The sequence below is a fragment of the Passer montanus genome, unplaced genomic scaffold (genome assembly GCF_014805655.1).
Source record: "Passer montanus isolate IOZ18808 unplaced genomic scaffold, ASM1480565v1 scaffold41, whole genome shotgun sequence".
Classification (NCBI taxonomy): Eukaryota; Metazoa; Chordata; class Aves; order Passeriformes; family Passeridae; genus Passer; species Passer montanus.
In genome coordinates, this window is record NW_024368930.1 from 4,825,714 (window position 1) to 4,852,499 (window position 26,786).

General features: G+C 46.1%; 2 protein-coding genes across 5 annotated transcripts; both read right to left on the bottom strand.

Moving 5' to 3' along the window:
- Positions 1-717: 717 nt before the first annotated feature.
- On the bottom strand, positions 718-4,130 carry RPS21 (ribosomal protein S21). The gene is made up of 6 exons (XM_039719194.1): positions 4,061-4,130; positions 3,495-3,581; positions 2,787-2,850; positions 1,723-1,794; positions 956-1,011; positions 718-775 (listed from the first exon to the last, which is right to left on the bottom strand). Exons 2-6 carry the CDS (start codon positions 3,542-3,544, stop codon positions 766-768), a joined length of 252 nt encoding a protein of 83 aa, XP_039575128.1. The 5' UTR covers positions 3,545-3,581; positions 4,061-4,130; the 3' UTR covers positions 718-765.
- A 1,234-nt stretch (positions 4,131-5,364) lies between these two features.
- On the bottom strand, positions 5,365-26,692 carry CABLES2 (Cdk5 and Abl enzyme substrate 2). Of its 4 annotated transcripts, none has more exons than XM_039719190.1 (10): positions 26,168-26,692; positions 14,644-14,715; positions 14,359-14,451; positions 13,532-13,609; positions 11,981-12,089; positions 11,266-11,431; positions 10,437-10,540; positions 9,944-10,050; positions 8,425-8,629; positions 5,365-8,006 (listed from the first exon to the last, which is right to left on the bottom strand). In XM_039719190.1, exons 1-10 carry the CDS (start codon positions 26,671-26,673, stop codon positions 7,866-7,868), a joined length of 1,581 nt encoding a protein of 526 aa, XP_039575124.1. In that variant the 5' UTR covers positions 26,674-26,692; the 3' UTR covers positions 5,365-7,865. The 4 variants fall into 4 exon arrangements, with proteins under 4 accessions (XP_039575124.1, XP_039575123.1, XP_039575126.1 ...); XM_039719189.1 differs by having other exon boundaries at positions 10,437-10,603; XM_039719192.1 differs by lacking the exon at positions 26,168-26,692 and adding an exon at positions 17,111-24,174 and having other exon boundaries at positions 10,437-10,603.
- Between the last annotated feature and the right edge of the window lie 94 nt (positions 26,693-26,786).

The following is a 26,786-nucleotide window of genomic DNA, read 5'->3' on the forward strand; positions in this document are numbered from 1 at the left end:
TCAACGTGACAGCTTGCAGCATAAACAGGAAAGCATCACCAAACAGCCTCTGCCACTTGGAAGAGCTCTGGGAGGGCCTGTGCAGAGATCAGAGGATGGACAACTGCAGATGTTAACCCAGAGATGACCACAAGCAGGGAAGTGTAATCTGGATGAACCTCTGAGAATGTGCAGATCAGGATGCACCACCAGGACAGGCCCTGTGTAGTTGTGGGTATTGTGGAACTGGTAAAATGCAGCTGACAGGGGAAATTTCACATACAAGTCATACCCTATTACCCCATTTTATAAGCCAAACCCATATAGGACATTTATTTAAGTGATAATTACAAAGTGACAAATAAATCTGCTGTGTGCAAACAAAATCTACCAACACAAAAGCAGCACCTGGAAGAAAGGACAGACCCTTTCTTGAATCCTAACAAAAAGAATTCCCTCAGTTTTTCCAGTGAAAAAGCAGCAAGCTCAGTTAAGATTGCTACATTGCAAGTGTTCCATTACAGATGCAAAACTTATTAAATCTGGCAAAGAACAATGACAGTGAAGCCAAGAACAAAGTGGAAATCCTTGACTCTGGCACTGCTTTACAAGCTGATTTGTTTTTAAGAACTCACAGTGAGAATCTGTATATTTTTAAGACACATTTCCAAGTCTTTCAAGACTAACTATAATAAACCCACTTGTGTTTATGACTTGAACAAAAGACACAGCACAATGTAGTTTTGAACTGTTTATTTCACATGTCCCATACCGGAGTTTCTTCAGTTAAAAGTTCCTACAAGAAAATGAAACAAACATTGTTACAAATCAGTTTGCTTCAACAGCTCAAGTAAATATCTTTGACCAACTGTGTAATCATCCTATAAATGCAATGTACAGATTGTCATCCTCAAAGCTGGATTTGGGAATGGAAGTTCCCCCTGCAGGAGTTAGAGGGTAAGATAAACATACGTACTTGGACACAATTCCATCATTTTTTGCCAGACGCAAAATGGAGTCATCTGATTCACCCTGTAAAGAGAAAAGGAAATATTCTCAAGTGTCCAAATAATTGCTGACATATGTGGAAGAGAGGCAGCTGCAGCAGTTAGTGCAGATTAGTGTATTCAAAATAAACTGTTACTTTTTTGTCATCCTTAAGGGCAATTCCTTACCTTTAAGGATGACAAAAAAGTAATAAAAATATAAATGCATATATAAAACAAAATATAAATGCATATATAATGCATACTTAATATTAAAAATATGCATTTGCATGAACAACATATATATATGGATAAGTGGATTTGTGATACACTCCTCATTTTAAAGTCAAGGTTGTATCACCTCCAGTAATTATAAACAACAGATAAAAGCCAGAATTAGTACCTTGATACACATTCTTTAAAGAAAATAATTTGTGTATTTTATTTTGAAAAAACAACAAACATCTCCAGAAGAAATTGATTATTCCAAGCAATCCAAGGCCCTGGCACAGGGAAGCTGTGGCTGCCCCATCCCTGGCGTGTCCAAGGCCAGGCTGGGACAGTGCAAGGTGTCCCTGCCCACGGGAGGGATGGAACGAGATGATCTTTAATGTCCCTCCAAACCAAACCTTTCTGTGAGTCTGTGAATCTGCTTACACACTTCACAGAGTGTTCTCAGGGCCAGACACACAGCTCCTCAATGACTGGAGATCAGAAGCAGCAGCACAGCAAAGCTGCAGCTCAGGAAGGTGCTCACCATTCTCCGGATGGGGCCGCAGATGGCGTAAGTCTTGAACTGGCCGTTCACCCTGCCTGTCACCTTGTCCACCTGCAATCACAGCCCAGCTTTACCAAGTTTTACACTCTCACAGCACAATTGCCAAGTTAAAAACTGCACAAAGATACTTGCAGTGTTCAGAAAATAAATCCCAGAATCTCAAGGCAAACACTGGAGTTAGAAAGTCAACTACAATGATCTTTGCACAGCAGCTTTGTAGCTACACAGTGCAGGCATAAAATGCAGTGGATTACACACTGACAAGAACTGGTTGCTAAAAGAAAAAAAATATTTGAGTTCTGAACAAATGGAAAAGCTCTGTGTAAAGTAGATTTTCCTGCCTTTACTCTTTTTTTGCTTCTTTTAACTGAGGTCATATAATGGAAAATTGAACTGAAGGGGGAAAGGGACAGACTTGGTACATGGGTAGGAAAACGTCCAAGCTGAGAGACAAATTGTCTCACTTTCTCCAGCTGCTGAGAAATTTAACAGGAAAAACACCAAAAGACATAAATTATGGATTTAAACAGGGTAGTGGACCCTGTCATACCAGGTGGGCTCATTTCCATGTTCTGCTAATCTCTGATCCTTTGAAAACAAGGAATAGGGATCACTGGAGGAATTAAACATGCTGAAGAGGAAAGTACTTCCCTTAACAATTACAGGAATTACAGGGTGGTTTTTTAAAGGTTTCTCTTTTTTTTGGTGAGATAACTCAGGAGCCTCAGATTTTTAGTGGGGATGTGGTCTCCCATTCAAGAACCAAATCAAGCTCTGTAGCTCATAAGCGACAGGAACATTCTGTCCACAAAATTCCTGAAAGCTGAATTTAATAAACAATTGGGAAAAAAAAAATCCATGCTACAAGGAGCTTAAATTAATTAGAACCCACATGTATTCACTGGGAGACTGCAGGAGTCAATGCCTATTGTGACTTTCTTTATTGAATTACTGAAGATACATCACAAGCTGTTTGATTCTGTAACTTTTATCAAAGTTTAAAGGTTTAGCTCTCTCATCACATATTCTGTTGATAAACTTACCTCAGAAATGTTTATCTGGATGGAAGCATGATCCTTAGCACCAATGATTCGGTTGCTAGCAGAGCTAAGGAACAAAGCAGGACAGATTTAAACAAAAGGAAACAGCAGTGACAATGGCAAAGAAAGCCACTAGAGCCAATCCTACAGGCAAATTAAAACTGCACAAGGAATTCGGACAGCAACAGTTTAAGCTTTCATTACTTAGAAGATTAAAATGCAGTTTTAAGTACATTTAAAGGATATTTTCACTTATTAGCCAGTTTTCCCTTCACTTTGGTTTCTATGTGCCCAGTTCACCTTCATGCAGTGTACAGGGCAGTACAGGCCCCCAAAACACACAGAATGTTGTTTTCTTCTCTAAAATGCAAAAATACAGTCAAGATAATTAATAAAATTAGTTCCTATGCCTTTTTTTGCTGAGAGCCACTACAGCTGTCAAAGACACTCAGGTTGGGATACTCAGGAATTACAGACTGTAAAACATATTTAACTTAATCTAATAAAATTCATACAAGTGGCTTATTTTTACTGACTTTTTAAACTGATAGAAAACTGACGTTTTTTTTCTCCTCCTACAGATATTTGCTGCTACAAAAAGCCCTTTTGCACAGGCTGCACAGGTGATGGCTCCAGGGATGTTTCTGGGATGGATTTTGGGGTATTTTGGGCACCCCTCCTGCCCTGGCTGGCCCCTCAGTCCCTGCTCACCATTTCCGAGGGACATAAAGGTCCACGAACTCCCCGGCGTCGTTCTGCATCTCGTCCTGCTGCTGCTGGGGCACTGAGCACACACACCTGCAGGAATCACGGAATGTCGCCATTGGGGAGGGACCCACAAGGACCACCGAGTGCAGGTGCTGGCCCGGCACAGGCACCCCAGCATCCCCGGCAGCGCAGTCCCATTCCCCGGGGAGCCTGGGCAGTGCCTGCTTCTGGGGGAAAAACCTTCTCCCAAAATCCACCCTCACCCTCCCCGACTCAGCCCCAGCCTTTCCTTTGGGGCTCGTCGCTGCCCACAGTGCCCAGAGCCGTGAGGCGATGCCGGAGCCCGACAGGACCCACACAGCCGAGCCTCGCGGGCAGAACCGTCCGCGGCCTCAGCATTGCTGCCGCGGCTCCGCCACCGCTCCCGGCCCCGCTGCCCTGGCCCCCACGGCCCCCATGGCTCCCGCAGCCCCCACGGCTCCCGCAGCCCCCACGGGTCCCGCTCCCATCGCTCCCGCAGTCCCCACGGGTCCCGCCGCCCCTCCCGGCGCCGCCGCCATCGCTCCCACCTCACGCGCGGCCGGGCGGAAAGGAAAGGGCGGGCCCGGACGCGGAATTACGTCACAGCCCCGCGAGCGCTTCCCGCGCGGCCGCGTGACGTCACGGCGGGCTGAGGCATGGCGCCCGGCCCGGCCCGGCCCTGCGGGGCGTGCGGGGCCCGCCCTCGTCCCCCCGGGCAGGGGCCGCACACCCGAGCGGGCCTCTCGGTGCCGCTCCGGACGGCAGGTGCCGCTCCCTCGGCAGGGGGGTGCGTCCAGGGGTGCCCGCTGTCCTGAGCGCTCTGGGATTGTGAGCAGAGCAGCCCGAGCCCTCACGGAAACCGAGAGAGCGTTCCGAGCTCCTCCCAGCGAGCACCAGGGCTCTGGAGGAGCTGGGTCTGAGAGGGGAGCCCCTCAATCTGTACAGATATCTCCAAGGGCTGGCAGAAAATGTTGCCTTTGTAGCGGTGCCAAGGAGAAATGGCCATAAACAAAAACCACAGAAAATCCCACCTGAACTTGAATAATTTTCCATTAGGGGTGGCAGATCACTGTTACAGCTGCCCAGGACATGGGCAGTCTGTCTCTGGTGACATTTCAATCCCACCTGCACACTCCTGTGTCACCTGCTCCAGGTGACCTGCCTCAGCAGCGGGGTCACAGGGGATGATCTCCAGACAGCCCTTCCAACACCCCCCATTCTCTTACTCCAAAACGAGACGTTTGGTTACAAACCAGGTACCAAAACAGGTTTTATTTCACAGCATCTTAATTTCACAGAAGAAAAAACAAACAAACAAAAAAAATACCTCAAACCAAAACCAACAGGCTACAACTGAGACTTTTAAATAATGGAATATGACAAAACTAGAAGAGTTTTTGTTTACAGGAAAATGTACAGGCTCTTCTCAAGAGAGTTCTCCGTGCTGAGCCACCCCAGCAGCACCTTCACAAAGCACCAGACCCTGCTTTGGTGTAAACCTTCAGAGCAAGAGGAGTTCGGCTGTGCAGACGTGAACAGCTCTGGCTCCGGCTCCGGGTCCCGCGCTGAGTTTGAGCACACACGGTACTGAGAGTGCTTTGCCACATGGTGGCAGCTTTTAGGTGAAAAGAGAGAGATTCCCGCACAGGAGGGCGAGCTGGGAAGGGCAAACCCGGCGGGGAGAGCAGGGGGAGCTGCGGGAGGATCCTGCAGGAGGGCTGGGCTGGCTGTCCCCTACAGCAGGGCTGGGCTGGCTGTCCCTGCATCATCCCTGGCTGTCCCTGCACCATCCCTGGCTGTCCCCGCACCATCCCTGGCTGTCCCTGCACCCATCCCTGGCTGTCCCTGCACCCATCCCTGGCTGTCCCTGCACCCATCCCTGGCTGTCCCCTGCATCATCCCTGGCTGTCCCTGCACCATCCCTGGCTGTCCCCTGCACACACACATGCTCCTGCACAAGCCCCAGGCTCTGGCAGCACCACCCCAAGCCCAAGCTCTGCCACACAAGGCTGGCACTGCCCTGCATCACCCCTGGCTTCCCAACTCGAGTGTGTGCCCAAGCCAAGGGCTACAATAACTATCAGACAACATTCAGCTTCCTGTAATTTAATGCTCCTTTATCCCAATTTGTTCTCCTGGAAGGAAACAAAAGCTTGCCGGTTTTATGACGTAAACCCACAGATTCTGGGAGTGTAATTACAGCCCAAATGGCCACCTGAACTAGACAAACTTCCACTGAATACAGACTGCAAAGTGTTGCAAACCAAAGTGCATTTTGTCCCTTGGATGGTGAGAAAGGAAAGTTAACTTTGTTACACAAAACTCTTTATACACTAAATAAAGAAGTTCCCAGAGAAAGACACGTTCAGATTTCATTCATACTAATCAAGCTGTTCTGTGAGAAATTTCATTGCTCTGTTGTACCTCTGGCCCCTCCACAATGCCTTGGGAAGTGGTGGACCACCTGAGCTGTCTGCACCACTGTTTGCTAATTGGAGGCTCATTACACACTAGATGTTTAGTACATCACTATTTCTGCATGCAAGGACAGTTATATTCAGTAGAAAGTTTAACTAGTAGGCAATTTTTTAAAACATTTTGGAAGATATCTGGCAAGCTTACTGTCTAAACTATTAGCTACATCTCACTTCTGGAGACTGCAAAGTCCTTCTGTGTTAAGAGAAATCACAAGCATATTAAATTTCACACAAATAATTTGAAGCTACATACAGCTGAACACAGTTACAAAAAGTTTGATAGTCACTGTAATTATTATATATGAAAAATACACTTTGAGCCCCACTCTGAGAGGAAGGGGCTCCAGTAAAGGTTGCTGCAATTCTAATGAAGCCAAATTAGCTTCAGACAAAACACAGCTGAAGAGCAAGGATTCAGCTTTGGTTTTGGCTACCACCAATATTTAATACAAGGAACAGGAATTTACATTACTTACATATTGGATAGCAAGTCCCTGACCTCAGCATGAGGTCTGGCAGTTTATGAGTCAAACCTCAATTACAACTTCCTCAGCTGGAATAACCAAGTATCAGTTTTGTTCCTTGCAAAGGGACCCAGTAACTTGTATCATAATATTGCTTCAGAAAATGAACCCATGAGCCAATACCACAGAAGGTTCCACGGATAATCAAGAATTCATTCCCAACCTGGATACTGTAAAAATAAAGGAAGGAATGAGCCAACAGGAAGAGAAGTTATTTGAGCTCTGTGTATGCACTAGAGAGCTGCTGGGCACCAGCCAGTAGTGGCTGCTCAGATGTGCAAGAAATGCCAGTTTTATGAGGACCATCACAGTGATGCAACGCTTGGAAGAACAGAGAGTAAAAAAAGTAGCATTTTAAATACCGAGCATGCTTTGTTTCATTGGCCTCAGTTGGCAGCAGTAACTCTACTGGCTTCATATTTGCTCAGATAAGACCATCTAAAATACAGTCAATCCTAAAAAAGGTGCTTATTTCAGGCTACAGAACAGAGAAACAAATAAAACCCCTAAATTACACATTTGACAGCAAATTGCTCTTAGTCAAGTGCTCATCTTCCACTCAAGAGTGAATCAGGACGGCAATCACTTCCCAGCTACCTCACTCAATGTGTGGTACTTCATGACAGGTTTTCAAACCAATTTTCCTTCTAAAGCAAAATGTATATTTTAAAGTTATTTATAGTAAATAAATTGAAATGGAGTAATTTCAGTCTTGCTACTTATAGATCATAGAATAGATGCCCTGTATATTATTAGTGCAGATATACTGGAATTGTTTTCCTTGTATGCAAGGCCAATGCAGGTAAAGAATAAATGGCTATACAAATTCAGGATTCCCCACTAAATAACAGAACTAACTTAAAAAGCACTGGTACCAGACCAGCCAGTTTTAGGCACATCTTTAAAAAAATAAAGTATGCATTTCATTAATGTAAAAATGTGAGAAGGTTCTTAGAAACATCTGAATTTTATGGTGCACTGGAATGGAAGTGATGTTCCTTCAGTTTCAAGGAATACAATAAAGGCTTAAAACAAAACAAAACAAAAGAACCAATACCATAGTATTCTTCATAGGGAAGAACAGTTTTAGTAAAACCAGGAAGATAAATAAGAATAATAAGCAGCCATGACAGCTGACTGGTGAATATTTGTGCTTTAAATGTCCAAAAGAAAACAAAAGTTCAGTAACTCTTCTCGTACCATGCCCCAGATTTGGCATCTGTGTCACAGACCTCGACAGTTCCCATCACCCTGCAGCCTTCCCAACGAGCTGGAGCCAGTGGCACCTCCACAGGCAGCATCCTGGGGTGGGATCCCAGCACAGCTGGATGCCAGCTGGGATGGAGCTTTGGTTAAGACTGTTGTGTGAGCCGTCTGTAGTGAGGTAAAACTTGGTTTTCAGGGAGATACAGAGCCAGTTCCAAAGCCACGAGGACAGTGAATTCGAAACCAATGAGATCCCTTCTGTTGAATCTGAATCTCTCTTCTAGTTTCTGTCACAGTGGTAACAAAACAAAACAAAGGAGGGGAGAAAGAATCAGTTAATCCAGGTGATTTCAAGGCATTGTTAGATTAAGTCTTTGATGCACAGCCTGAGCTTATTTTCAGAATCAAAACCAGCTTATCAGCTCAGCTGTGACACCCACACAACTGTTACTGCTTCTCTGGCAAACATATACAAGTGCAAAAATAACTTTACTGGAGGATCAGTAAGACACTAGCCTGCACCAGGCAGATAGTTTTAATGAATTAAAAAACAAAGCAAGGAAGAGCCCTAATGAGACATAAAACTGCCTGGAAGAGCTGATCTTCCATGCTAGCACGTGCCACTGAAAACCTTGCATTTAATCTCTGCCTGTGAGCTGGGGAGGAGGCTCTGACAGCAGCTGGAACAAGGCTCATAGCACTTACATCTATTAGGTGTTTCACTTCATGTTTCCTGAGGTCACTGCTGATCTTGGCTGCGAGCAGAACACAAGCACCAGCGCACAGTTTGCGGTTCTGTTTGTTGAGTTTGCCTTGGAGGACGAGCTTCTCAAAGTAAACGTAAGCCATGGAGACAGTCACGGGCTCCAGACTGCATTCCTCACTCAGGTTTCTCATCTCTCTCTTTAAACTGGGAATAGGAGAAAAGACACCCCCCCAGACATGACAGATTTTATTAAATGCTGTAGAAATACTGCAGCACAGCAGCTCAGAGGAGCATATGGGCAAGATTCCTATTTGGAAAACCACGACAAGTTCTGCTAGAGTGGAAAAGCCCAGCTGGTGCTGATGCACAAACTGATTTCACTCTTCCAAAACACTAATTCACCTGGCTGACAACATCCACTCTGGTAGAACAATTCCTCATGTGCCCATAACGACCAGAGCTTAGCTGCCTCACTGGCACACAGGCTATTGCTGTAGGATTTCTGGATTTCTTCTGGGCTCCCAAACTGCTTTGTGATTCATGTTGTAAGAGTGAAGCACTCTGACCTACAGAAAACCACAGCAGAGCCCTGCAATAACAGCAGCTGCTGCACAGAGACCTGTCGAGTAGACACCTTGTGTAAGAGCCAGGTGAGGGGAAGGCAGCCTGCTTGCCACACTCCCCACACAGCCAGCCCTTCAGCTCAGCATCCAGCAGGCTTGGAGGTGGATGGCTCCTCCCAGAGCTGCCATCCATACTGCAGCTGCATGTTCCCTGCAGGAACACACTGCTCTGAACTGCTGCAGAGGAGCATGCAGGACTCAGGCAGAACAGACTGCCCAAGCAAACCTTCCCCTGCAGCTGAGCTACACGTGGCCCTGGTGACTCAGCAGAATCAAGAAGTGTTCAAGCTGGCTATTTCAACAGGCTCTGATTGCATTAATCTCCCTGTAACACCAGCAAGATTACAGCTCTCTGAAGGTGCAACAATGCATCTTGGTGAGGAGCAACCAGATGCATTTACTCAAGGATGAGAAATTCTGTGTGGCCTCCACAAAAAGCTTTTTTTACCAAGTCTTTCCAGATCTAACACTCTTTATCCTACAATCTTGTTCAAGTCTGTGGTCATCACTGAGTCTGGTAATTGAAAGGCAAAAATAGCCAGCAGGCCCAGAAAGCCAATCCAGTTGGAGTGGGACTGCACTGCAGCCAAGCAATCAGGTTACAAGTGTTTGTTTCAAAGCTAATGCTACTCCACTGTTAATTGGCTCCTAGTGTTAGTACACCACAGTTGGTGAAACAAAACCCTTGAGGTGGAACTTTGAAAACCAACTGTTACCCTTTCTCAGCATCCTGAAGATTCCAGCACAGGGCTGTCATCCTACAAGTCAGCTCAACTGACAACAGGAGATTAGTGTTTAATCATATATGCTATTAATAGATTTAGTATTTGCTGCATACAAGTGCAGCCTCAGACAGTGTGGATGATGTCCTTGTTATTCAAGGCTTATTTCTTACCTCCTAATTTTGCTCAGTGTCAACTTGATATGAGGAAACTTCTCTCTAAAGGTTTCATTCATATCCTTTTTAAGGTCTGAGGGTTTCACATACTCTATGACTGTAGTCTGAAATGCAAGAAGCAAAATTTATCATTTGTCTTGTGAACAGGACTGACAGCCAACAACTCTTCCAAAAACACTAATGCAAACTTGAGTTTTATTATTCGCAATGTAACATTTCTGAAATATCCCAGAGTTGAATCCCAACTATAGACAAGACCTTTAAAAGAACAGTAAACAAATGGTTACAAGAAATAAATGACAACATGAAGACAGGTGTCAGGTTGGCTTTTGACAAACTCACTGTACAAACTCAACTGTTTGTATTTTTCCTAATCAATTATCAGAAAAACCACTTTTTCTTCCTAGAGGAATTTTTCTTCCTCAAAAAAACTTTTTACAGGAGGATCTGTCAAGGAATCTCTCCTCCTTCAGGTATGCCAGTCACTCACCATGTAGGAGGCAAAGATGAGAACACGTTTATGTTTTCCACAGGGCCACTGAGGATCATCCAGAAGATTTGGATCATACTCTGCAGCTTCTCCAGCTTCACTTCCTGAGGGAATGAGGAAAGCACATTGGGTCACCAGAAAAAGTGCTTTAAATTCCCTGTTTCCTCCTTAAGAAAAAGTTTTCAAATAGCAAACATTAAGTGTTGGCAGATCTCACAGTACAGGCAAATTGCAGCTACAGGCACATGCTTGCATTTCATAAATGCACCAGTCACAAATTAGAACAATTAAATAAACCACAACACATTAAACAAACTCTTTCTCCACCACACACACACCATGCCTGACACACCATTTTAGATTTAGTACAAACTGAGTTTGCATGTACAAATATACCCAGACAACAACTGCCAAAGACTGAATTATTTTGCCTGTACTCTAACAGACAGCAGAGTTGTTGTCAGGTTTGCTCTTTTACACAAGAGAAGGGATTCTTGGCACAAACTCTGGCTTGTTACTGTGCTAGAAGGCAAGAAGAACCACCTGGGTCTATGTACACCAGATGTTTCTTGGTGATAAATATAAAACTTTACATTCCCAAGGAAAAGCTTTGTGCATCTTGAATGGCATAAACAGAACTAGGCCAGATATATGGAGGATGTAAGGAGTTTGTGGAAGCCTCAGTGCTAAGGCTCATTATTTGCACTGCACTAACGAGCTGCAGCACCTCCATCCCAACAACACACCGAGCACCTGCAGTTGTCTCAGACAAATCTCTGCCTTTTCTGCTGCGTGCACCAGTGATGACAGAGCTGGCTGCTGTCCTTACCAATGTCTGTCCCTGCTGGTATTGTTTTTGCTGTCACAGGTTTGTATCTTGATCCAGGAAGACTCCGGGGAGCACTGGCTCGACAGGGGGGAGCAGCACCGTAGGCGTCGGCTTTGCGAACAACCAGAGCGTTGGTCGGGTACAAGAATTTTGCATAGGACACAACCTGAAAGAAGAGAAAGTTGTAGTGGTTATGGGGGGAAATTTATTGAAAAGCTTACTTCCAGACACCTAGGATTTTCCAAATGAGAGTCCCCTAGAGTCTAGATTTGGGAGTGGGGAGCTTGGAACTCTTAGACAGGAGGAAGGGAAAAGTTGGATGAGGAGTGCCTTGTTTCCACAATTTTAAAATGAAGTGGTGTAGAAGATTTGGTGGGATGGCAAGGAAAAGGCAAGAATCACGACTAAAATTCTGGCATTATAAATTTAACTAAAACAGCATGAATTTCATCCATATTTCTATCAAACTTCACTCACATGTTGCCTCAGAGAGCAAAGCCAACTCAATTCTCCAGAAACAGAGGCAGAAGTGATCACAAGCTTCATCAGCCTCTTCAGAAGAAGCATTGTTGCAAGCCACAATTTCAAACTATGGGTCTAAAGCTTCCACTGCTCTGAAAAGCCACAGCTCTCACATAATGGACAGCAAAGCACTTCATAAATTGATTTGTCCCAGCATGAAATGGTCCTGGGATGAAAAAATAAATGTCCTTACCTTGCCATCAGCACCCAGCTCTACTCCTTCCAGTCCAAGCACCATCTCAGTAGATACTGAAACTCCCCCAGAAGGATGTCGCTGTTTCTGTCCCTCCATTTTCAGATCACTAAATGCAGGTAAGAAAGAGCACTATTACACAAAATGCAAGCCCAGCTTCCCACGGTAAACACCAGCCAACACCACCAGGTCAGAGCTCTCCTGCGTGGAAACAAGCCAACCCCTCAATGCCACCTCCAGGAGAGCATTAGTTTTTAATTACTCTTTTCAAAAAGTGGAGATGTTCATTAACCAAAGAATCAGATTTCATTTCAGTATAACACAAATCTACCAATCTACCTATTAAAGGTAAATTGTTTTTAATATGATCTTTCTGCACAAGACCATTCCCAACCCTCTAATGCTCAAACACATAACAGCAAACTTGATTTACATTACTTGTTTCCCAGGATCAGAAACCTGCCTTTCAAGAGCAAATTTGCAACCCCTGTGCACACAAGCTCAAGTTCAGAATGAAGCTGCAGATCTCTGTGTCAGCGATGGCAGCACGTGGCTTTGTCACCAATATTCCAATACAAAATCCAGTTTTCAAGTGAAGAACTGCCTTGCCAGCTTGCAAGCAGAACAGCACAGTGCTCAGAACTGCTCTGAAATAGCTCCAGTGACCTTGCTGCTTTTCTATTATGTGGGAGAATATTTTCCCATCAACTATTTTTATGGCATGTATTTGCATACAATACAATTCCCACCACTAAGCATCCGTTTCCTTTGTCCATAAGTTACGGACAGGACAGAAGTGACAACACAATTGCTTTGCCAGAACAGAATTAGTGTTTTGTATGGTATATTTGTGGATAACAAACCTTCACAGAATGGACTTAAACTTCACAAGGGACTGAAGAAAGACGCAGGGAAATCCAGTTTGCGAGTTTTGTTTCTCATAAATGAAAACAAAAGCTGTAAACAAAAATGTAGCCCAAACAGTTTGTAAAAGCAGTGTGAATCAGTCCAAGCTGTTTCTGCTGTTCTTAGGTTGCAAATAGTGATATTCATGGTTTAAAACAGAAACAAAAGAGTGTCTGTAACTTATTTAGGTGTAAATTCACTATAAAACCTTAAGAATTTCCACTGAAGGCAACAGCACCCTTCCCTGACACTCCCTGTGCTGTTTTGCTGATATCAATGTTTGTGGCTCTAAAGACAGTTGATTTCTGACCACTTTAGGAGTATAGAAAACCTACACAGCAGCAATCACATTATCTGTTCAAAGCTGATTTCAGAGATTTCACAGGACTGGAGCTCTTTAAAATGTGAATAAACACTGGAAGAAAAGTCTGCTTTTTCCAGTATTTTTCTCTTGGAATTGGAATGAACACTGTTACTGTGGCAGTATCTGGTTTTACTGCTCTGACAGCAAGCTCTTGTCCTTACACATGAATGGCAGGTTAAATAGGCTCACTCGCTTCAGGACAGGAGACCTACACCAAGCACACTCATTCCAGGAGATCTTTTGAAACAGCAGAGCAGACATCTCACAGAGCAGAGGCTCACCTGATCCGCAGCCCCTCGCCGTAAGGCAGGATAGAAAACGCCACACACAGGGTTCGTTTAGCACAGATCAACACTATCCTGCAAGCAGATGGGGAAAGATCAGGATATGAAGTAAGATCCAGAAGTTACAAAGCAGCTTTTTGTGGGATATTAACACAAGGCTCTTATCTTGCTCTGCAAGTCATAGGTACTGCTATGGATTAAACATTTTCAGAAAGCAGCAGAAGAGCAGAGGTTTAACACTGACCCTGCAGGTCCTTGGGGCTCTCTATCAAACCTCAGTGTTCAGGACCTGCCATCACCTTGGGAGCTCCTCAAAGGAGATCCCAGTCCTTACACATATATCTATATTTATGTAATTTTTACATAAACATTGTGAAAAGATGTAGATAATATTCTACATTTAGATGAAACCTCACACTTCTATTAATAATAAACATAAATGCAGCCTCCCTTTGTCTTCTGTTCAGCAACCATGAGCCAAGAATTTGGCTAAAGCAAGCCATTCTCCTTAATGGCTTCTCCATTTCTCCTCCATTCTCAGCTCTGACCTGTGCCAGAGATAAGGAAAGTGAGAGAAATAAGAAAAGTGAGAGAAGAGAGAATGATTTAACCTCCTCAGAGTAGGCTGGCAGAATCATCAGTGTATTGCTGCAAATGTAGCAGATATGAGCACCTACCACCTTTGACAGAAGTCTGGATAAAGCTAACAAGGCCCCAGGGGCATCCTCTAATTCTCACTGATATTAAATGTCTTTCTGCATGGAACTGGAGGCTGCTTCCTACTGCACACAAGTACAGGGGGAACCTCAAACTCCACATGTTACCTGCTGTTCTTGGTGTCATACTGCCTCATGTTCTTGATGAAGTGCATCTTCTTCAAGCTTTTGTGTCTTGGAGACCCAGATATGTGCTTGGTTCTGCAATGATAAAAAGAAAAACAAACAAAAAAGCCAAATCTGTTAAGCGTTCTGAGAAAAATTCATGCCAGTTGTATGATCAGATGGCAGCAGTAGCATGCAGGACCTCAGATATTGGCGTGGAAGAGGGTGGAGGGAGGAGAGGACTGCATGCAACGAGCTGAGGTTAATGCTGCTTTTGAAAACAAGTACCTTCGTACACTGGCATATTCCACTATGTCTTCTAAAAAGTCTAGAGAGCAGCGCTGGGAGATAAAACGCCTTCTGCAAAATGCACAACACCACGAAGAGTGAACAGCATTAGTTCATGGCCTCTGAGTTTATGAACTGCAACAGATCTATGAGCTCTTAGGATGCATGGCAGGTTTTCTGGATTTTTGTTTTGTTGCAAGAGTGCTTAACTAAGAGTTTAAAATTCCTTAAAAGGCCAAGAACTTGTCTCCCCCTCTAGGACTCCTGAAATACATATTTATACCAACTTCATCAACAAGACCATTCATCATCTGCCACACAGAAGAATGCCTACCTCTAAGTTAAACACCTAAAAAGCTTCCAAATACTCATTTAAAGTCTGGCAAGAATGTTACAAAAAGACCCCACCATCAAGGGAGGGGAATAAATAATTTTCTATCAATTTAAGCTCAGATCCAGCTACATCTGTATGATGACCAAACATCTGTGTGCATTCTCCATTCAGAACAGCTGTCTCCAGCTCCAGGAGTCAGCAGACTGAGAGTCTGTGACTGCAGCTCAATAAAACTGACAGATCTCTCTGAGAAACAATAGAGAGGGTTATTAGAGGAAGCAAAAAGTATTTGGCATCCATGTGAAGTCCCAGAATGGAAGATGCAAGAATAATAGTAGGGCTCACGTGAGTTAGTGTAACAGCAATAGGATATTACGTTCAAGCAAAAAAAAATAGACTTTGCCAAAGTAAGACGAATTACTATTGTCCAAGTCAAGTCTTTCTTTGCTGCTAGAGATTTACAAATGAATTGTGCAACTTTGACTGCCATTTCTACAGGAACAATGCACTCCACCAGCAAAAGCTGACACTACAACTATCAGAGTCCATATTTTCTGCCTTTGTTTGAGCATGCATTATGCTACACTTTTAGCACAAGCCATGTGTGTTCAGCTCCAAGGTTTTCTTCCCAAGTGAGACAGAAACTCAAGTAATGGGCAGCACTGCCATGGAAGTCAGTGTAGAAGCAGCACACAAGACAGAAGTTGGAGGACTCTGGTTTGACAAGACCAGCTTCTGGCAAAAAAAAAATAAAAAAAATCAAAGCTGCAGCAGAGCAGACTCTCAGCTGCACTGTTCAGGCACTCTCATAAGGAAGTAAAGATCAGAACTCAACCAGGTAGGAGGATGAAAAATTAGTGTCCTTTCTGCAAACACAAGGGAGGCAAACACTCCCACAGGACTAACACCTTCAGTATTGCTAGAGACTGCCTCCTACAAATCCACTGCCATTAAGGTGCAACTGGAGAACATTCCTGGCACAACTTCAACACCCTCCACCAGCACTTCAATTTTAAAATTATTACTGGTTTGCTGCTTTTCAGACAGAATGGCACAGGAATGTTTAACACTTTCACATTTACATGGCTCTCCAGTCTAATCTAGCATCTAAAATTCAATAAAAAACCCTTCATGAAATGAGGAAGTTACTGCAAACCTCCTGGCTCTGATGCAGTTGGTAACATTCACAATCTTCCTTCCCTCCCAGGGGAGACCTGGCTGGATGGAGACAGAAAGACGCCGTGTATGGCAAGCAGAGGGAAAACACAGCTAATGCCAGTGGGCACGGGTACAAAAAAAGCACATAGTTCTGTTAAAGGATGCTTGGTGTGAGCAACAGGATGGACTGGGAGAGCCATGGCTACATCCTCACTCCTAACTCCACGGTGGAGACTCAGCCAGGGTGTTACACCTTCTGAATACCCCCTTGTTTTCTCAGTAACAGGGACAAGAGTGCAAACACCTGAACCGAGAGCAGATCTGGAAGTAAAACCCTGCTGCAGCGAAGGGAAGATCCCACCCCTTGACTCAGAACCACAATGACTCATCCCCACTCTGCCAACAGGAAACTTCATTTTTAGCTACACTTGTAAATAATTTCTGCCCTCAGCGAAGCTGTCACCTTGGAGGAATCCCTGATGCTGAGCCAGACACTCTCCCTCAAATCCCAAAAGGGGGTGTATGTAAAGAATTCTCAGTAACCCAAAGTACTTGAAACAATTTCTAGGCCCAATCCAAAACTTTCCAGCAACACAGCACCCTCAATATGTTCTGAGAATCACTAGTGCAGTACTTGGAGAATGCACCAAAATTTGACAGTTTTTGAGCAGTCTGCACTTATAAATATGCACACACAGAGATATTTGCTTTAGTTTGCGTGCTCTTCTCATGCAGCCAACTCACACTTGCACAACAGGCTGCACTGGGTCACTCCAGTGACTGCTAACTTGGATGACAAAAAAATGTCAAGTCACCTATGCTGTGCTAAGCAGCTTCACCCAGGATAACACTTCTTGCTTGGGTCCGTGGAATTCAAAGGATTTTAAATGGTTTCCATAGTGTGTTTGTTGCTGAAAGCAACCTAAATACTAAGAATACCAACACCTCTACATGTGCTATGTTATGCAGCCTTACCCACGTGTGACTTGGCAATTTGAAACTGAAATACCCAATATTAAAATGTTCATGGGTTCCATGGAGCAGGCTGTAATTCCAACAGAAAATCCAAACATGGCTGCTTGCCAGCACCAGCCATTGCTGTGACAAGCTATAGAGGGTTTGGGTGCTTGCATGTCCCTGACCAGGAGCTCATTTTTGGGTGCTTCCCAGCCTTTTATTTCAGGAGCCAATAAAGCCAAAGCAGTACACTTCCAAACCATTAAAAACAGCAACTGTGTTTACAGAACCAGAACCTCGAGGGGACTGATCAAGAGCAAAAACACACAGAGCCCATGCCCAGAGATAAGGGGCTATCAAGTAGAGGAATTCTGGATTACGCCGTGGCTCCTTATCTCCCTGTGCACACCCAGGCTCACACAATCCAACACTGCTGCCAAATCCCTGACCAGCTGAACACGCACTTTAAAAAGCCCAGAAAAACCCAACAAATTATCTTCAGAGCTACATTTTGACTCCTGCCCAGCAAAGCAGCATTTTATTCTTCCTGATGGATCTCCCACTGAGGAAACTCAATGTTTAAGTGCTTCCAGCTTCAGAGCTGTCCTGGTCCTGCCAGGGTCCCACACTGGACACTGGGGAAGCAGCAGGGGGATCCCCAGCCCCGAGGGTGACACAGCTCTTCAGTGTGGCCAGCAGGACAGGACACAGCTAAGAGCAATCTATGAATAGCAAGGGTAATCCCTACATGTCCTGTCTTATGAATGCAAAGAAGAAAGCTTGCTAAGTCACAGCTCCAGATTAGACAACACTGACCTTTCTGCTGCCTTGCCAAGAGTTTTCTCCCTCCTCCCACCTGCACTGGGCTACCTGCAGACACCCAGGAGGACAAGGACAAAGCTTTGGGATGTTGCTGCAGTTGGAAGTGTGCAGTTGTTTAGCAGGTACTGAATGCAAGAGATGGTGGCCCTGTGCTGTCAGATGTGGCTTCAGGCACAGACCAGCCTTGTCCACCCCTGTTCCTGGGCCACTGACAGTCCTCTAAGGCACTCCCTTGGGCACCCATGGCCCCACTCTGCACTCTCAGATTCTGCAACAAACAGCACAAATCTCATTTTAACCCCATAAAGCTAGGCCTTATCACCCAGTACTGGGCCTGACAGTGGACAGTGGTGCTGCTGACATTTGGCCACTTGGAAGCTCCTCTGTTTTGCTCTTCTGGTTCCTGCATTTCTGCCACAGCAGGTGAACTGACCAGCTGGCCTCCTGAAGGGTGAAACTGAAAGCTTCTAAAATCTCAAGTGTTTCTCCCATTTTCTGATTAATCCCCATCCCTCTCAGGTACAGGGCGGCACTCTGAGCCCACCACACAGCCAGAGTTCAACCAACATTCAGATGTTTCCACCCAAGTTCATCTTATGCTGTGATCTCTTGTTCTCAGCACCTCCAGGATCACCAAGCCCAGCAATAGGAGCATTCAAAGATGCTGCCAAGGCTCTCCCTCCTCCAAGAGGCCCAGCAGTGTGGATTTGTTTCTATTGGAGCTGCATCCATGGCCCTGCAGATGCTGCATGCACACACAGGCACACACCCCAGGCACTGGGCTAAAATTAGCAGCAGGGCTGATACCCTCTGCTGCTCTTTAGCCATCCGTACTGCCAATAGATGAGTGCAATGGGGGAGGTCAGGGATTTTTAATTACTGTGTAAAATTAGGGCCTAATAGAATTTGGTTTCCTATTTCTCACTTGAGTTTTATTTTAATATGATGTCCCTTTCTAATGTCCTTTACAGGCCTCAGTAGGATCACATTTGTCAAGAGGCTGAGTCATTAATACAACAAGGACAAAAAATCATTTACTGGTTTTTGGAAGCACTAGCTTAAAAACAACTGTCAAAGGTAATTTGCACAAGAAATCCAGATCCCAAATCCTGTTTACAACAGGAATACATACCTGTCAGCTTTGTTTTGCCAAGACATATTTTAAACATTAAGCTGTATTGTTTTCATTCCTTAAGGCAAGACAACAAACAGATATGAACTGTGCTTGGGCTTCACTAGGTAAAATACAGGCATTGGAGGATTAAGAAAGCTACTTCCTGTATTTAAGCTCACTTTTTAGCAGCTGCCATTTCTCCTGCAGCCCAGGAGATATTCAGAGATTTCAGAGTGTGTGAGTGGGAGCATCCCTGCTCTGCTATCAGTGCCCTGTGCCTCACCACCCTCGGCGCTCACACTAATGAGTTTCCTGCTCAAAAGCAGATTGAGTACAGCTCACTGGTAGCAACAAGTTATCAGTAATTAAAGCCAAAAGAAGCCCGAGACTGCATTTACACTGAATCACATCAAAACCATGTCTTTGGTAAAACAAATGACTTCACAAAGGATCTGTGTCATGAAGAGCCCAGCACCGAGCAGGCCATTTTCATGGGTGGATGATTTCAGCTCAGATGTTCCTTGAGAGGCAGAGAAGAAAGACACTTTGCATCACCAACAGTAAGAGTACAGCTCAGTGCTCCTCCTTCACAAAGTCGGCTCTCACTGTTTTATGGCACCACAAACATGCATTTGGATTGCAGGCCCCATCCCAGGAGCATTCTGACATTTAAGTACCAGCCTGCCAGAGGATAAATATGAGTCTCACAGCAGGGCTAGTTTAGCTTATTCATCAAGTAATCTTCATTTTAAAGGGTAAACTGAAATCAGCCACATGAGTATGAAAGATACTTTTAGGCTACAGAGCAGGTCCCTCTGTGAGAGCCCAGGATGAAGGAGGAGGCCTAATTCCTTCAGCTTTGTGCTCCTACTCAAGGTTTGCCTGCAAAATTGAAAGGGCACCAGGGGCTTTCCTGCTGGTCCCAAACAGCCAGGAGAAAATCCTGCACTCCTCCACCAGCACAGCCACGTGCAAGGGAAGAATGTGTCACACAGCGTGTGGAACAGATGAGAAGGAAGAGAAATGAAGTATAATTTGAATGAAGGTGGAGGCCGAGTAAGTGGGAAGCTCACTAAGCCTGGAGAGTTTTAAATACTAACAAGGAAAGAAATTAGATAATCTTCACAGCAGCTGCTACTTCATTGCTGATTCACAACCACATATGATTAAGGCCTAATAGAGAATGAGCTTTATATTCATTGAGTTTCATAAATCACATTGTTTTGGTGCTCAGAGTGTTTAGACAATGCAAGGAGAAAATAATGCCTTCCAGTAAGTATTGTGAAAGCCCAGCTGTTGCAACAGAACCACCAAACCAGATGTGAAGTTTGCTGTGCCCACGGCCCTCTCCTAAAGCTCACTCCTAAAAATCCCTTCTACTTCTCACAAGGCAGGCTAGATGTGCTGGCCAGAATACCACCAGCATTTCTCCAATTTTCTCCCAGTTTCTGGAAGTGTTCATAGCTCACCAACCTGGCTGCCCCCTGGGCTTTGTGCTCTGCTTACTCAGCACTGAACTGCTGACCAAAACAGGCACGTGAAATGCAAAGTGTGTCCTTGATGACACTGTGGGCATTATGCTAGAAATATTCATGCACTTCACTGAGAGATGATGCTGTCATTTCATCATGTGCCTTGCTAAATAAAAGCCTTCAGCACAATAAACTCCCAAGCTGAAAAAAAAAAAGGAAGATTAAAAAAAAGAGAAAGAGATGCTCTTAACTGGGAAGGAGAAAATTAAAATTGGTGACTGGAGGAAACCAAATCAAAGCAAGCTCAGAGAGGTCCCACAGTGTTTATATGGGCACCTGTTTTTTCCCATTTCATCAGCCATCCCCTTCAATGCACAGTCAAGAGGTTGCAGCTTTACTAGGGCAAAATTTTATGCTTAAATTGCAGCAGCCACAACAGAGCAAGTGCAAATCTGTCCCTGCTGCTGAGCAAGAAGCCCTGACCTGCAGCAGTTCAGCCCATGCTGTGGGGACTCCAAAATGAACCAGCTAGGCAGCTCTGAGGCAGGTGTGCACTTGGGTACCACCACCTGAGCAAGAGCTGGCACAGGAGGAGCATTCCCTGGAGAAGAGCTCCAGGATCACAGCCTCAGCAGCAGGGTCAGCCGGCAGCAAGCTTTGAGTTCTAAGGGCTTGGTATGTCTTGTGAAACAGAGAGCCAGCTGAAGGTTCTTCCTTTAACACCTTTCCAGGGAATAGGTAAATTCCTCTTACAGCAGGTTACAGCAATTCCAGGTGAATTCCAATCACAGTTGGTTAAATACACAACAGCTGTAAACCAAAGGTCAGGAGTCTGGGGCTCTGTCTGAAGAACTGGGTTGACTGAGTGGCTTTAGCTGAGCACCCTCCAACTGCAGTCATCTGCTTTATCAACAGTACCTTGTGCTCATTAAAGAGCCTAAATTTCATTGTGCATTTTTAAAACTCCAACTACAGAGCCAGACACCTTCAGAACAACCTTCAAAAGAAGGCTCAAAAATATCTTCAAGCTCGCTCAGCCTGACAGCCGCAGAGCTTTAACTGGTTGACAGATGGAAAACAGGAGAACACAGTATTTAATATACTATATATCTAATATACTATATATAACTAAATAATTACTTTTAATATACTATACTGTAACACTCCTACAGGACTTCCTCACTGGAGGTCTGAATGGGATTCCCAAAATTAAGCTATTCTGGTTTTTATATTTAATTTGGTAGTTTTCATTCTCTGATGATGAGTCCTTGAAGCAAGACAACATCATACTGACCACCCTCATCACCTCCTGCAGAAAGGAGCTTTGAGCTGGAATCCCAAAACCTGCAGCATCCCAAAACCCACTGCCAGGCCTCCTGCATCACTCTGAAAAGCTGCAGAATCCATCCACAAGTAAAATCAGCTGCAAGTGCAGTTAATTGTGCACAGACTACTCCTGCCTGGAGAGCAAAGATACTTTAAAGCCTCTGGACTGTCTAAATTGAAGAGGTCAAATAACCTCGGTGTTGGAAGTGTCACAGATTGCCTGACCCAGACCCATTCACAGGAGTGCACAGGATACAAGGACTTGCATGTTCTGATCTCCAAGCTTCCTGCTAGGCATACAACTCCCTTCTGCTTAATAAACCTGGCTGGGAATGTCCACAGGCAGCTATAAAACACTCAATACTGGACACATGTAATTCACCTGCAGTCAAGAATATGAGAGAAATCTGCTGAAGCAACCTGGGGAGGAGACTGCAGCCTTAACTTTTCAGCTGACTTTTAAATGAAGTTCAGGCTTAGAATATGCTCATTTTCAGCCTCGAGCAGCATATCCCAGTCTGCTGTTCACCTCTGAAAGGTCAAAGCTTGTCATCTTTGACAGAGCTCACTGCTTCCTGAAAAGCACCATGTGCCCAGCTTATTCCAAATTAGGTTCAAAATTTAGACTACAACTTTTTATTTCATCCATCTCAACAACATCTGTTTATTAGCAAAAGGGTTTTTATAAAAATATTTATATTCCTTTAAGTGACAACAGCAGCTAAGCTGACAGTAGGATAAAACAACATATTAACCACCATAAGTAAAAAATCCTGACAAAGCATTTCTGCTGTTCCACCCACAGAACTAATCTGATCACACCTATGTCAGCAATCTGGCATCCAATTAACACTCAAAAGCAGAGTAGGTCCAGAGTGTTGCTGTTATCAACTACTGTTTAAACTCCCACTTTCAAAATGACCTAAATTTGCTGATAAATCAGAAATGACTGAGCTATCACAAACACTCAGTTCAGCTCCCTGACCACTGAACTCCAAGGACATTAAAGCATCAGTCACAAATAATTTAGTCTCTGTGTTTATTCTTAGGCCCAGAAAAATGCAGCAAATTATGGCAAAACCAGCTGCTTTTACATTACACTATAATGAAACCTCAGAAGCACAACAAGCATTGACATCCAGGGCTGTTGTTTCCATTTTTCATGCTTTCATAACCTGGCTATTTCCAGGGCTCTCTGCTATCTGTGTTTCCTCAGAAAGCTCTGCCAGTTTCAGACCCAGCTGCAGAAATTCATTAAAAATCTGTGAATGCCGATTTGTTCCCTGTTTGCTGCCTCCCTGCACTGCCTTCTGTGAGGCTCGTTCTTTGAAAGAACAAAAGAACAGAGCAAGATGGAAAAGGAGAAGGGAAGAGGGATGGCAAGCAGATCAGGCAAGCTGGTATAACACAGCATTGTAACTTAAGATCCTGTAAACAGAAGATTCCTTAGGAAAATGCAAGTGGAAGGTTAAAGTCATTCCGTTTGTAACGCTCAGCCAGCAGCACAATGAAACCGAGCACCCAGGTTTGAATGGTGCCTCCTCTGCTGAGTTTCCATCCTAAAGGACCTGAGAGCTATGGAGGAACTCCAGGCTAGTCTGAAGGTGTCTCCTTCCCTGGGCTGTACTGCAGATCCTGCTGTACCAATAACCAACCCCCAACTGGAGCAGAGGTGCTGGCACACCCTGCCCTGAGCCACGCTGGCCGCTCTCATCAGCTTCTTGCAACCTCTCAATCAAGTCAAACAAGGTCAAGTTTTGTAATAAAGCTCTGCCCAATGATACTGTCAGTAGATAGAGATGCTGATAGGAGATGGAGATCTCCATGGATCGGGGCAAGCCCCAGCAGGATGAAATTCCCAGATATGGCACAAGACTGGTCACTGAACACAGGCAGAGCGAGTCTGGAGACCCTGCAGACAGTGATCCTCATGCATCTGAGGAAAATTCAAAGCAGCTCTTGACAGGGACTCAAAAAGGACTTGGAAGAGAACAGCTGCCCAAAGTGGATACCAAGGATGAAAAGTCCAGGATGGCAGTGCACATTCCACTTTCCCCTTCCCTCCAGCAATTTCACTTGCCTGTACCTCTGTATGATGCATTCATGATCTGGAATAGCAACATCGCTGTATGGCAAAACAATTCTCAGATTCCCAAGTCTTAATAAAAGAAGATCCATTTTGTAATTGCTGACTTTGGAATCTTAGTTTGCAAACAGCTCACCCAACATGAAGGGGACGGAGTAAAAGCAGCACTGTCCTAAAGGACATTCCTCCTGCAATTCCCTGAATTATTCCTCATGTATTTACAACAACAAGAGATGCCTCTGCTCAGTGGGGATGGGAGATATTCTGTCACAGACATGAAACTGCCCAGTGAAACATAAGGTGGTAAGTCACTCACCCTGTGAGTTGACAGTGAAATTGTCATTACAGAGGGATGGTCCATTTCAGCCACTCCTGTGCCCAGTGTGACTGGGATGAGGCACACTGGCTCTAACACATCTCCATAGGCAGCACAAAACTTCCTTTTGTCAGAAGACGTGTGTGTCCATGTGAAGATGTAAATCTCCCTTTTGATGGTTTCAGCAGATGCCCTTTTTCTTTCAAGATGAAAACCAGATGAACTCCCACTCCAAATCACCCTCAAAAGTAGTATGCAAACTGATCAATACAATATATCCAGCCAGATCTTCCATTCTTTATTTTGTCATTACTCAGACAGAAGCCTTTTGATTCCCTTGATTGCCTCTTGCACTTCTCTCTACCTTTTCTTTCTGATTCATCATTCTTTTCAGCCAGATTGATTAGAATTACTCTAGTGGAACAGCTCAAACCTGATGCCAAAGAAAGAGGCAGGAATGATATCAAATGGGAAGATCTTAGGAATATTTTCTTAGTGACTTGTCATGGGAAGGGGAAGGATCATCTCTCCAGAACTCTGCATGCACAGGCACAACGAAAGCCACATCCACAAAGGCAACTATGCTTTGAAACTCTTGATACAAAACTTGCCCTCAAGAGCTTCGCCTACAATATAAAAGCAATGAAATTAAACCACACAGCACCTCCTGTGCTGGCTTTTGTGGACCAGGAGTGCCGGGTAGGAACTGTTCCACAGCAACACCCTCACTCCAGGCTTTCCTGCTCAACAAGCGGCACACAACTGCACAATACAGGGCACCCAGCTGGCAGCCACAGCTCCCATTTCTCCAACAAACAAGGAGGGAAAGGGCCCTTCCATGACAAGAAAAGCAATAACATTTCAAGAGGAAAACACCCCAGGAGGGACAGTGCATGAGGATCCCCTCACATTACTGACAAACAGCTACTTCTCTTCAAATTCATCTGAACCCCCAAGCTGGGATACACAGGACATCTCCACTGCGAGATGCACACTGAAAAGGGATACCCATCAACTGCATTAGCAAACTCTCCAGCTTTAAAGCACCGACAACATCTCTATTTCAGCTCACTGACAAAGCTCTTGAAGCTACTGTAAAGACCACAGAGACTTAAAGCCTTTGATACTGCTGCCTATCTGCAGGCTCAGAGGGCCAGCTCACTTTACAGAGCTGTTTATGCAAGAAACGGCCTGAAAAGAGTTCTTTCAGAGCTCAAATCCCCAAGATCTGAGCAAGAGCCTGCCTTCCAGTCGATTGGAAAAGCAACATTTTCAGCCTGACAGAAGTCCCTTGGAAATGCAATGGTAATCCTGCTCTGAAGGCCAGAGCATCCTCCCCCGAGGCTGACTCCAAGTCCCCTGTGCACAAGCATTCATTAATACACAGTTGCAGAGACAAGCAGCACAAGAGCAGGAGAAGGCACGACACCAGCAGCGGAGGAAGCGCTCTGCCTAACAGAGACCCTGCCAGCTCCATCTGGAAACAGAGAAACGCAGAAACCGGGCTGGGGAAAAGCAGAAGGCAGGGTTCAGGGTACCGCAGACCTGCAGCCAGAGCCTCAGCGAGAGATCCCCTCCGCAGATCCCCCTCATCCGCCGCTGCGCCGCGCGGGGCATCCTCCGCGTCCCCGGGCCCGAGCGGCGTTGCCGAGGCGGCGGCAGGGCGGGCCGGCAGCGCTCCCGGGCCGGGCCGCCGGGGCAGGTGCTTCCTCCCGGGGCTACAGCGGGGCCGGCGCCGCCTCCCGCGGCCGCTGTCCCCGGGGGCGCCCGTTTCCCATGGCCCGCTCCCCTCCCGGAGCCGCCGGCCGGCCGAGGGCCCTGGGAAAGTCCGGCTCTTCCCAGGCCCGCGGGGGGTCCCGGCGCTTCCCACGGCCCGCGGGTCAGCGCGGCGGGGGCGGCGGGTGTGGGCTGGCCCGGCGAGCCCCGGCCCCTCACTCACCTCTGCCGCTGCGCCTCCAGAGCGAAGCCGCCGCCCGCCGCGCTCTGCGTGGGGCTCAGCAGCCCCGGGGCGCCCGGCTTGGGGGCCGCCAGCATCCCCGGCAGGGCGGGCGGCGCCGGGGGCGGCGGGCACAGCGGGCCGCCCAGCAGCAGCTGCGGCAGGAAGATGCCCCCGCGGGCGGGGTCCGCATCCCCCTTGGCTCCGGCGGCGGCGAGCGCGGGCACGCCGGGCAGGAGCAGGGCGGGCGGCGGCTGGCATACGGGCTGCGGGGGCAGCAGGCGCGGGGGGGCTCCGGCCGGCTCCGCCGCCGCCTCTTCCCCGTCGCCCGGGCCGGCGGGCAGCGGCGGCTTCTCGGCGGGCGGGCAGGGCGGCCGCCCGTCCAGGGAGATGTTGTTGAGGAAGAAGAGGGCGGCCTGCCGCCGCCGGGAGTCGCCCCGCTTGCGCGGCGGCGGCTGCTCGCGGGGCGGGCGGGGAGGCGGGGAGCCGCACGCCGTGGCCGCAGCCATTCTCCGAATGAGCCGCGGCCGCCCGGGCGGGGCGGCTGGAACGCAGCGCGGCCGGCGGCTCGCGCGCCCATTGGCTGCGTCGCGCCGGAATGCAAATGAGCCCGGCGGCGGCC

Coding starts and splice junctions, on each gene's coding strand:
- RPS21 (XM_039719194.1), bottom strand. CDS start 3,544: ATGCAGAACGACGCCGGGGAGTTCGTGGACCTTTATGTCCCTCGGAAA. Junction 2,851..3,494: donor CTTTATGTCCCTCGGAAATG/GTGAGCAGGGAC, acceptor TTTGTTCCTTAG/CTCTGCTAGCAACCGAATCA. Junction 1,795..2,786: donor TCCAGATAAACATTTCTGAG/GTAAGTTTATCA, acceptor CTGTGATTGCAG/GTGGACAAGGTGACAGGCAG.
- CABLES2 (XM_039719189.1), bottom strand. CDS start 26,673: ATGGCTGCGGCCACGGCGTGCGGCTCCCCGCCTCCCCGCCCGCCCCGC. Junction 13,610..14,358: donor TATGACACCAAGAACAGCAG/GTAACATGTGGA, acceptor ATCTGCTTGCAG/GATAGTGTTGATCTGTGCTA. Junction 10,051..10,436: donor TCATCTTTGCCTCCTACATG/GTGAGTGACTGG, acceptor CTTGCATTTCAG/ACTACAGTCATAGAGTATGT.